Source organism: Microtus ochrogaster, chromosome 19 (genome assembly GCF_000317375.1).
Source record: "Microtus ochrogaster isolate Prairie Vole_2 chromosome 19, MicOch1.0, whole genome shotgun sequence".
Classification (NCBI taxonomy): Eukaryota; Metazoa; Chordata; class Mammalia; order Rodentia; family Cricetidae; genus Microtus; species Microtus ochrogaster.
In genome coordinates this window covers 59,005,848-59,018,057 of record NC_022021.1, presented here as the reverse complement: position 1 = coordinate 59,018,057, position 12,210 = coordinate 59,005,848, and the positions used below count along the sequence as shown (strand labels likewise).

Genomic DNA, 12,210 nt, shown 5'->3' with positions numbered 1-12,210 from the left:
TATGCCTTCAATACCAGCACTGGACAGCCAGGGCCACACAATGAGCCACTCTTTCAAAAAAAAAGAAAAATCTTTTGAAGAAAATTCTTTCAAATGTAGTTGCTTTTTAATAAATAAAAATATTCATTTATAAATATAAATAAAATAATAAAATAAATAAACACTTTAACAAAGTGTTTAACCAACACTTAAAAAAGCAACTCATTAAATGAATTCATTTTCAATTCATGCAAAAAGAAACTTGTTTACTCTAACTGTTTTGGACAGTAAAAGCACTATAAAGAGTTTACAACTTTCACAAAGAAGTAATTTTTACCTGTCTGACCTATCCTGCAAGATTTTATTAAAATTGGGAGTCATTACCAGGCGTGGTGGTATAGGTGGCACAAGGCTTTAATCCAGCACTCAGGAGGCAGGTGGATCTCTGTGAGTTCAAGACCAGTCTGGTCTACTATAGAGCAAGTTCCAGGACAGCCAGGGCTACACAGAGAAACCCTGTCTCAAAAAACCAAAACAAACAAAAAACAGGATTCTTACTCAGAATTATTGAGCCACATTTTCTACCTTGTCAGGTTTCTCACTGCAGATTTTTCAAAATGTTTATTTTAGCAGGGTCAGCATGCAGGCTGCTGTTCTGTATACTTACAACTAATATTGCAACCACAGCTCCTTGAATGAATCCGACCAACACATCACTCCAGTGGTGTTTATAATCAGAAATTCGAGAAAGGCCCACATATATGGATAAAGCAACAAGACCAAACTGCAGTGTGGGGCGTAAGAGTCTTGCCCAGTCTCCCTTCATCCTGGCTTGAAGATAAAGCTAATAGAAAAGGGGGAAGGGGAGAATAGTTCATTTAACAAGCAAGCAGAAAACTTGAGTCTCACCACACCTCTAAAGAGACTTAGATTATCAGAATATTTACATAGGAAATAGAACTTTAGGCAAGCATTGTCTAAGTTACTACTTAAAGTGTGTGCGTGTGTGTGCACACGCACACACACGCGTATACACACACACACACACACACTGCCACAAATATTGCCCCAGAACTTGTATTTAGAAGAATTTATTGCCTATTTAGCTATTCATGCCCTTCAACGTGTGAAGCAGGGCTTCAGTGTGACTCTAGACAGGATTTCAAGGTAGTTCTTCCTTTGAGTTTGAGTTAAAATTCTGGTAGTGTGTAGTGCTGTCATTTGTTCCTAGTCTTGGGATAAACTAGAATTCAGACAAGAGTTTGCCATTGCTCTAGGCAAGACTTCTCTTGTTTCCTGCTTAGCTCATCTAAGGGCTGTTTGCTTTTAGCTAACCTGTTTACCCAAGAGTTCTGCTATCCTCAAACAAGAACTATGTTTTCTAATAGTCTTAGGGGACCCCCCAAAGGTGTTGAGAACTGCTGCTCTAGTGAGTGCAGTGACTTAAGACAAGATCTCAGCAAGCCAAGTAGCACCAGTGAGTAAACCCAGCCAAGTTTTAGCCTTCGTGACCAACCAGAATCCTCTGGAAATGCTGCGTGGCCCTGCAGCTATGGTTTTATGTCCAAAAAAGCAGTTCTGTGCCTATCAAGCCACTCTTCATTTAAGATTCTAGAAAATCCTGGTGAACCTCCCTGCTTACTGCAAGACCAAGTGTCCATCAAGTTGGAGAAAAAGAGGGAGACAAGCTCTCTGCAGTTACTGTAAGAAATGTAGATTATACAGGCAACTTCTTATTCCTTAGAAGAGGCATTGACCAACCAATAGTTACACCTAGAGAAGATGGTGGAAGAAGCTGCCCAATCCACCTACAGGCAAAAGTGCAGATGCCTTCCAAATTCATGCCTTTGGGCTTTTTAAACATTTGACACAATTTGGGTATTTTTCCTCTTGCTTGTATTACCAAGGATCATGCCCTCAGATTCTAACACCCAAAGAGGTGATCAGGCCTTTGGTCATGGAGGCAAAGCCTTCATAAATGGGGCCAGTGCTCTTGGGTGAGACTCAAAAGTTCCAGGATCACTTGCATCCTGTAAGGCTACAGCAGAAGTCAGTAGTGTGCAGCCAAGAGGAGGGTCCTCACTGGAACCTGACTCTGTTTGTGAAAGCTCCTTATGTAATCAATTATAGCACCCCAACCACTTAGCCTACAGTACGGTATAGCCAGTCAGGGCTACAGTATAAAATTATATTTAGTTTTCACTAAATGATATAGTAATTTCCATTAGATGATAAAAATCATCTCACCTGGAAATAAACTGGTAAGCAAAACATTTTGCAGCTTGTTTATTTCTGTTTTGTCCAATGCTAACCTTATTAATATTGTTACTGTCTCGCAGGTTTCCCCACTTGCCACTGTAAACTGGAGCCAAGGGGGTCAGTTATTTGGGGCCTAAGGATGTGTAGCTTAGTGGTACCTGACTAATATGTGTATGTAGTAGGGACTAGGTTTGACACCATAAACCAGGGAGAGCTGTTTTTAGAATGGAAAAAAATAGATTTTAAAGTTTAAATATCTGTTTTACCTTTTACCCAAATCCCTAAGCCCTGAACAACACTATCAACACAAATACTTGCCCAACAAGCTAAATTGTTTCACCTACATTTGAGAATGAGTCTGGTCAAGAGAAAAGTATAAAACAGGCATAATTAGTTCAGGCTTCTCTGCCATTCATGGAGCTCCGTCTGTGAGCCATGAGTTCATCACCTCCTCCTCCATAGTCTAAAAACATCTTTAAGAAGCACAATGCTAAGTGGTATAGGGTCAGTGCTCAATGACTACAGATTTCAAGGCAGGAGCTATGTGAGGGAATATAGGTTTAAACAGGCAGCTGTCTATACCTGAGAGGGGTCAGCTGCTAGGAGAGATGTAAATAAACCTCTGTAAGATGGATCCGTGAAAAACCTGATACATTTCTCGTTGTCCTCTCTCATGGCTACTGTGACAGTCAAACAAATGTGTGGTTTTGTTTTTTTTTTTTATTTTTTTTTTTGGCAGCCAACCAGATTCAAGGGGAGTCACAGCAAGTGCAAAGCAGACCTGCCTGGGGCCCCTCCAGCTCTGGTACTGGTGCTGCCTCCCTGGCACTGAGCTCAGGTCTGGGCTGCCTGCCAGGCACAATAGTCAAAGGACGGGCTTTAGGAAAAATTTTTAACTGGAAGTTAATTTGTAATTGTCAGGAATCTTCAGACTTTAAATGACTGTATCTCCACCCAAACCTGAGACTGACCTATAATGCCAAGATGCCCAGAGAAACAACATGAGTCACTGCCTCAGGAATGTGAGAGAGGGGAGGTTGTGTTGTGTATAAATAGGAAAGCCAGGAGACACTGTTTGTTCAGGGCAGAAGTCAAAGCTAAGCCTACATGCCAATCAAGTAAATGTTTCTACTGTGTCAAGTCAGTGAAACCATAAGTGATTGCTTTTCTCCAGAAATGCTTTGATTTATGACACACCTATCTACCTGTTTTCTCTTTGTGTGTTTACATGATAAGTGCACACATGTGAGTTTAAGAATTTGGGTACACGTATGTGCCATATTGAGGCCAGAAGTCTATGTTAGGTGTCTTCCTCTATTTCTTCCCACTTGTGTTTTGTGTGTGTGTGTTTTGCCTGCATGCATATCTGCATGCTTGGTGCCCCTGGAGGTCTGAATGGGTCTCCTGGGACTGGAATTTGAGCCACCATGTAGGTGCTGGGAATTAAACCCTGGTCCTCTGGAAGAACAGTTGATAACTGCTAGCCATCTTTGAGCCTCAGTGTTTGAGTTAGGGTTCTCACTGAACCTGGAGCTCACAAATTCACTAGACTGCTGGCCAGTCATCTCCAGAGATTCTCTTTCCTGTCTGCCTCCCCAGCGCTACCATTACAGACGCATGTCAGCACACCCAGCTGGAACTAAGGTTGTCATCCTTGCAGGCAGGCACTTCACTAACTTCCCCAGACTCCTGTCAAACGCTTACATCTAAACGGTTCACAATGGCCCAGGTACCACATTATTGTTGTGAACAGATCCTCAAGTTATCCTACAGGACAAGCTTAGCCTCCTTCCACTAAGTCCCTCTTTAGGATAATTCCATCTGTGTGACTTCCAAGGTTTCAGGTAATAGTGCCCTTGGTTGTCAAGAGATTGCAAAGCTCACAGACCGCAGCCCTTCCAAGGCCTCTTCCTTCTAAAGGAGCAGTCATTCCCCACTTTCCCTACATGGAAATTACAAGAAAGAGTTTTTTTCCTAAAGTGTAAAATACAAGTCATTCATAGCAACTGAAGCAGAATAGTAGGTCTCTTTCAAGAACAGAGACACCGACACTCAGGTCTGGCTGAACACTTCCAAAGCCTGTCATGGCAGCCTATAACCTTGTGCTCTGGACAAAGTCCTACAGGTGGGTGGACCAGGCTCTGGCCAGCCCAGCCTTCCTCAGAATCCTAGTTAGAAAACAAAACATATTTAGTTCCTTTGGAACAAGTGCTATTTTTTCCTAATAAACAGAGGATGTCAGTGCTGTATGCTGTCTCTACCCTGAAATGAGTCACCCTCATGGCTTAGCTACAGAAAGATTTGAGTCTCTTCAAAGCTCCTGAGTTGTAAGAGAAAGCCGGCTTCAGGTTGTGGACTTGAATGTTATAACATTTGCAATTTTTTTTACAGTTTTTTTCAAATAAAAAATTTAAAGTAGATTATAAATTCTGACACCAAATTAACTTTATGAGTACACTCAACATTCATATCAGAGATGGCCTTACATAGCTAAAGCTGATAGGTTATAGACCTATGTGACTATCGCAGCCATACAATGCCCACCTCCATCAGACTTTTTATCTTTGAATATTTATGTTATAGGGAAAAAACAGGAATCTGCAAACTTGTATGCATTACAGCTATATAAAAATTAGCTTAGGAAGAAAACTGACACAGGACCATCAAGATGGCTCAGCAGGTAAAGACACTTGCCACCAAGACTGACCTGAGCTCAATCCCAGTGACCCACATGGGGGAAAAGAACACTTCAGCTGTCCTCTGGCCTCCACAGCACACACATAAACACTAATTAAACACAATACAAGCTTTAAAAAAAATTCTAGCTCATCTGTGGGGGTAAAGGTTTCCCTCCAAATGCTGGAAAAGCAACATAAGTAAGTACAAAAGAATGTTATATAAAAACTGAGTTTGAGGCCAACCTGATCTACAGAACTAGTTCTAGGAGAGCCCAGACTATACAAACCATGTCTCAAAAAACCAAAACTATATAGTGGGGCAGTGGTGGTGCACACATTTTATATAGTGTATCTACACACACACACACACACACACACACACACACACACACACACACTGAACTTCACAGGTTTCTAGAATGTGTACTAACTCCCTGTCTTATGTACTCATCATCTCTGGTTTAGTGAGCTGTGTGCATGTCCATCTTTTCTAACTCCTCCGTGCCGACTTGGAATATGGCAAGTATGCAAAGTCTCTGGGAAACACTTCAGAAACTGGAAAGATGACATGCCTGCTCCAACAGTAGCCACACTGCCTTCACTTCCATTCATCAGACTTCTCACAGGACAGTGTAGCAGGAAAATCATGAAGCCCAGTGCCCTGCCCAAACAGTACAGAAGCTTTGTACCCCGAAAGTGTCAGCATACGGCAGGAGCAGGCTTCCTGCACGTGTACTTTGCTACATGCCACATGGGAAGAAAAACACCTACGTGCAGCAGCTGCCCCTGCCACCTGAAGTACTTACTGCTGTAAACAGCATGCAGTACATAGAAAACGAAGAGTGGCCCGAGTAGAAGGACAACCTAGGAGAAAAGAAGAGAAAATGTTAATTTTATTTCCTGGAAACAGGCTTTCCCCTCCCTTTGTTCTCTTTTCTGTTTGGTGCTTGTGCCTGCTTAGCCACTCCCCAGTCCTAGACTGTTCTTGATTGGCAGCTCCTTGGCTCTGGAGGTCGCAAGTGGAAAGAGATGGGAAATAATCACTGGTAACTAAAAACCTCACTAAATGGAATGATGCCATCCTTGTGAGTTTGGAGACCCGGTGTTAAATTTTAAAAGCTGTGGGGGCTGGAGAGATGGCTCAGCAGTTAAGAGCACTTGCTGCTCTCTCAGATTACCCAGGTTCGAGTCCAGCACCCAGATGAAATCTCAACTGTCTGTAAATCCAGTTCCAAGTGATCTGACACCCTCCTCTGCCGTCTGCACCAGGTACAAGCTGGTGCACATACATACATGTAGGCAAAACACTGATACTCAGAAAATAAATAAGTTTAAAAAAAAGATTACAAACCACCCCAAATATAGATTTGAAGCAAACTCAATGAAAATTCTAGCAAACGAGACACAAAGACCTACCATGGACAAGGAAAGCTTTAAAATGAAGAATAAAGGGACCTCGTTTTAAGACCTACTATAAGGCTGCAGTATAATACTGGCAGAGAGAGGATGGATGGAACAGACTGAGCACTCAGCAGCAGACCCACATTTCAACAAAAGTCCTAGTAAAATTGAAAATAGTGACTTAGCTATCACTATTTTGGGCAGTGGTGTTGCAGAGACAGGCAGATCTCTGAGTTCGAGGCTAGCTTGGTCTACAGAGTGAGTTCCAGGACAGCTATACAGAGAAGTCCTGTGTCAACCCACTCCCCTCAAAGATGGACTTGTCACTAATTCTGGAAACTGCATAGTCTGTTGGAAAAAATTGGAAAATAGTTTCCTTATACACAAAAATAAATTCAAATGCTGGACCTCCTGTAAGAGCTAAGCTTAAACATGGATTTATAAAGCACAGGCTGGTATAGATCATTAGGATCCCCAAACCACAAATTAGGAAAGCAGACACAACACAGGGTTTCACTGGACCGGGAGGACCTGACCCCTGTAACCCGGAGGCTCACTGGGACTCTCTGCAGGTCAAGCTCATGGAATCAGCGCAGCACACTCCAGAGACGCTGGCTCAAACATAAGGTGGGGCATAACTGACAGACACACAATGCCGACCTCTGAGCTCCCCGTGCATACACACAAACAAGCTCTTAAAAGTTGATGCTTCTATACTTCAAGGAATATCAGGAAAAAAGAAAAAAAACAAGATTTGGAGAAGAAAATGTCAAAACATGAAAATGTCTCCAAAATGACATTTATCAGCACAAGTGACCCACTTTTTTTGTTGTTTTTTTAAACAACAGATGACAGGCTGAAAGGACAATAGCCACAGAAAGTTACCCAGCAACTTAGGGACAAAATGCACATGAAAACCACTGAGATACAGAAAACCTGTAGGATGGCCAAAACAAGAAAGACCAATAAACAAATGACAACCAGGACTCTCACACATTCTTGGGAAGGATGCAAAATGCTACATCCACTGTGACACTTGGTGGCTGGCCCCCTGGAACTGTAACAGTACATACTCCCAAGTATTCATTCAAGTAAAACAACAGGCATATTACATGCAGACAGTGTTTATAGCATTTTATTTATTTCATTTTTTGAGACAGGGTCTCACTGTGTAGTCCTGGCTGGCTTGGCCTGGCATCCACTATGTAAACCAGGCTGGCCTCAACTCAGAGGTCTACCTGCTTCTACTTCCCAAGAGCTGGGATTAAAGGTGTGCGCCACTACGCCCAGCTGAAGCTTTATTTTCATAACCCCAAATTGAAACAACCTAAACGTCAGTCAACTTCCAGTTGACTGGATCAGCAATCTGTAATACCTCCTAGAAGAACATGGACAAATGAAAACATGTTGAAAAAAAAAAAGAAGGCAGATGTATCGGGGTCCTCATAGAGTGATCTCACATACGACATCCTAGAAAATATGAAACTGTAACGACAGAAAGTTGACCCAAGGGCTGCCATGAGTTCAGGTGAAAACCTAATGCGATGGAACTCTTCAAAACCTTGATTTAGGGTGGACAGATCTCATGTGTAGGGATTACAGACCAGTACAGCTATTTTAAAGGGCTGCTCAGTTAGTGCATACAGACTTTAAGTTACAACTTTGTTTCACTTCACTACAATATGAAAGTAACACACATTGAGTAAAACTACTTTTCTGATCTTTCCAATATATAATACGGAGTACAGAACTCTGAACCTAGGCACTAGTGGTTAGCCACAGCTACCAGCCAGCCACATGACCAAGAAGGAAAGCCAACTCTACTGAATCTAATCTACGTCACTGTGTGACATGTTTAGGCTGGGTGCATATACTGAATACACATCTTACTTACAACATTTTCATCGTGCAGTGAATCTTCAAGACTGTAAGGGAAGAAAGTTTGGCCTCTGAGCCATCTCTCCAGCCCCTGAACCAGTATCTTAAGAAAAAGTTACTGACCCATTCCTTTGGAGTTCACGATTTCACTCCTCTGCTCGCCCTAGCTTCTCTTATCAAAGTGGCAGTCAGCTCCAAAGCCTTGTAGCCAATGGATAATGTCAAAGTAACACAAGTGTCAGAGACCACACACTTACCTGCCTTCTCTGACTTTTTCTGCATTCCCTCGACATATGTAGTTCTCAATATAACCATCACTGCAGTTGATTTTTGACCAATCAGGGTCACAAACAGCCAAGAAGTGTGGACGCAGTCTGCCTATAGAATACTTGGCAATGTCAGTCAGGGACTGGCTAGCTGCAGCTCCAAACAAAAAGGCTCCGATGGCTTTGTAAATAGTGGCTATATAGTGATTGCCAACAAAGGAATTTGATTGCAAGGCGTTAAAGTGAATAGACAGACTTTCTCCAGCAATCATCTGAAAAAGAAAGGAATAGAGGATGATAAAACAACAAGCAGGCCCTTTAAACAAGTAAACAGAAAAGCAAGTGCTAAACTGCAAATGATGTTTGTTCTAATCCCCCTTTAAAGTCAGTTTAAGACATCTGATTGTAAAGTGACCACAGCCCCAGGCTGACGGTAGGCACCACTAAGGCCACAGCTGAGCCAAAAGCAGTGTGTAGTCTACATGAAGGAACAGCCCTGCTTCTTTTCCTGTATTCAAATAAACTGAGCTCCACAGCTACAGTGAGAGATCCCCAAAGACAGCTGTGGCTCACTCAAATACAAACTCCCTAGTGAACATCTTATATAACCATGTTTAAAATCTACCGGTCTACATTTTTTCTCAATATTCCTTTGAGTCAAAGATATCCATCATACTAAAAAGAGTAATTCAGTCCCATGGTCTCCCAGTTAAGTCTTCTTGAAGACTCAGAGAAAACCAGACGCCTTGAAAAAGTCCTACCAAGAGACCAAACAAATACTTGGACTCCTCCTTCCCGGGGTGATTTCAGATGATTCCTCCCTTATTCTTCACCGCTTTACAAAATGGAGTTAAAGTCTTCAATGAGCATCTGTGGACTGCTACAGTGTCAGTCTGGGTGGTGAGCACGCCAGTGTAGCGAGAGTACGGCAGAACAACCTCACGGGTTCACCACCACTGCCCTGAGCAACCCAGATTCTGACTGCTTCGTTATAAACACTAGCAATTTGCTGCTTACATAGGACGAGAGGACACATTCTGGGGCCTGCTATCTACACAGACACTCAGGGAGCAGAAAGCCTGCTAACCTGTGGGTGGGAGGGAGGTGGAGAGCTGTGTAACCAAGCTTCCCTTGAGACACCTGCTTGCTTCTCTACCTCATCTTAAACTTAAGCAGTCTTACAGGGAAGGGTTGTCTGTGGAGCCAGCATTGCCATAGGTGACATAAATAACGGCCGCCACTTAGTGGGATCTCAAAAATCCATTGCTAGTAATTCTTCCCTCATCTGGATCAACAGATCCTAGGATCCCTGAGTCAGTCTTGCCAATTAGACTATGAATTCTGTAAAGCTGGCTGGTTTCTTACCTTTTCAGTAGAAAGCTAAATTTGGCACAGGAGCCCGGTGTCAATAAACTTTAACAGAAGGTACTGTCCCGGGTGAAAGTCAAAACCCTTCAACACATTATACTTCACAAAAATAGTCTAGCTGTCAATGAATGCATAAAACCCTTCGAAGACTCGCTTATAGAAGGAAACTTGACTTCTGGGGTCATTGCACCTCCACTGCTGTGCTAAGGTCACTCTTACCAATGTTCAGTGGCCCTGATTTAAAGACTATTACCTCTTTGAGTCATTAAGGGCTGCGAGTGTGAACAGATTTCTCTAGCACATTATGGAGTTGATCTTTGGTGGCGGGAAACACAAGTGTATTGATCAACTACAGTTTAGCAGTGTGGCCCTCCACACCCCAGCTGTCAGCTGTTTCCACGAGCTCAGTTATGTTCCAGAACCAGGTGCACAGGTGGCTTCCTACTCACACTTGGCACCAGCTGCAGGCACTCCACCCCCTCTTGCCACTGACGGAAGCAACCCAGCTCTGGAGTTCAGAGCATCTCCGCAAGTAGCATGATCTAACGCTTGTACTGGGGTGGCTCCCAGGCTCTAATGTTGACACATGCTTTGTCAGCAGGCATCGTTTCTTAAACTTACATGCTCTCCTCTTTCACAGAAACAGCCAGAAGAAGTTCTAAATCTAGTTTTCTGTATCTGATCTGCATAGGACAGTCATTCTTCAACTCATTTTGATACTTTGTCCTGACCTTTGGTCCATTATACCTTGTTCTTAATCTTTGTCAAAGTCTACACCTACGCCAACTGTGGCCTAATTAATCCTACAACTCAAAGTACTTGTGTTTCATTTACTTAAGACAGTAAGGATACAATAATTATTAATACAGAAGAGGCTGTCTCAGGGAGGGAGGCAGAACCCTTATAAACTGCCGAGCCATCCCTGCGGGCCTATGCTCACAGCACTCTCTTACCAGCTCCTTGTGTCCCCACGAAAGACTCTGTCTACACAGCACCCTCACAGTGCTCTCTTTCATTCAGGGCCTGCTAGCCCAAAGAAGTCTGGCATTACTGGTGCACTTCTTACTTCCACCCCTCCCAGACAGCTCTCCTTGCTTCTATTCCTTTATCTCCTCCTGATTCTTTCTCGAAAGCCAAAAATGAATTACTGGGTTGAGCAGATGTTTATCAACCTCACTTCTCACTGACCATTTCCTCTGTACTGAAACCCTCCCTTGGCTCTTGGTTTTCTCCGACGTACCACCTAGCATGGTCAGAAACCGTCTGCAAGCCATGCCAGAGGCTAGGTGCAAAGTCCGAATCAATGACTTTATTTTAGTAAGGCAACCCCCACACACACAATTTATTTTCTAATAAATGAAATTCAATTTATACAATTCTGATTAAGGAGTACTTGAAAAACTGAATTAAGTAAACCAGAATTATTTTAAATTAGTACATGAAGCTGCTGCCCCAAGCAGAGTTGATGGTAATTTGAATACTTTACTAAATGTAAAGATAACTTCAGGGAGACCACTGAAAGGTTTTAAGTTTTTATTTATGTGTATACTTGAGTCCCTTCAGTGTGCCACACACGTGTGTGTATGTGTCTCCGTGGGTGTGCCACGTGTGTGTGTATGTGTCTCCATGGGTTGCCACACACGTGTGTGTATGTGTCTCCGTGGGTGTGCCACGCGTGTGTGTATGTGTCTCCGTGGGTGTGCCACACACGTGTGTGTATGTGTCTCCGTGGGTGTACCACACACATGTGTGTGTCAGGTTCTCTAAGATGAAGTTAGAGATGGTTGTAAGACACTCAACATGAGTGCTGGGAACTGAACTTGGAAACCACTGAGCCATCTCTTCTTCCTGAAACACTTTGTTTTAAAGGTTCAAGTTAATAAAGTCTAATTTCCACTTTGGACGGTTGTGTTGGGCCCTGTAACACATCCACACCACACAGCCTGGGCACCTTTAAAGGGACAGAGCAGAACTGAAAGAGCAGGGCATCTAACACTTTAAATGTCAATACAGGACTCTTGGCTGACTCAGCTGCTGTGCACTGTAAGACCCAAGACCCCCTCCCTGTTGTATGTGCACGTTTGTTCTAGAAGATTTGATCGCATTAAGTAGTTTAAGCTGGGCTTGAACTTATACTCCTGCATCAGCTTCCTGAGTGCTGGGAGTATAGGCACACACCGCCATGCTCAGGCAAGACTCAAAGGCTTCCCAGCACTCAGGAGGCTAAGACAGAGGGAGTGCGACAGTGCACGAATCCAAGCCTGCGCTGGGAAACACAGGGAGACCCTGTCTCTACACAGATGACTTCCTCCTACAAACCATCGCGGGTATGGTCACCTTTACTAGTAAAAACTTAGTGTAGAGATCTGGGCAGATGAAGG

At 43.2% G+C, this 12,210-nt stretch overlaps 1 protein-coding gene across 2 annotated transcripts in view; it reads right to left on the bottom strand.

Annotated features, from left to right (window-relative positions):
* Positions 1–12,210, bottom strand: part of Plpp1 (phospholipid phosphatase 1) — a 58,175-nt gene that overhangs the window by 702 nt on the left and 45,263 nt on the right. For both annotated transcript variants that reach the window (XM_005356806.3, XM_005356807.3), the window contains exons 3-5: positions 8,453–8,733; positions 5,723–5,780; positions 647–823 (exon numbers count right to left, since the gene is read on the bottom strand). In XM_005356806.3, coding sequence (XP_005356863.1) covers positions 647–823; positions 5,723–5,780; positions 8,453–8,733 — 516 coding nt within the window. The remainder of the gene's footprint in view (positions 1–646; positions 824–5,722; positions 5,781–8,452; positions 8,734–12,210) is intronic.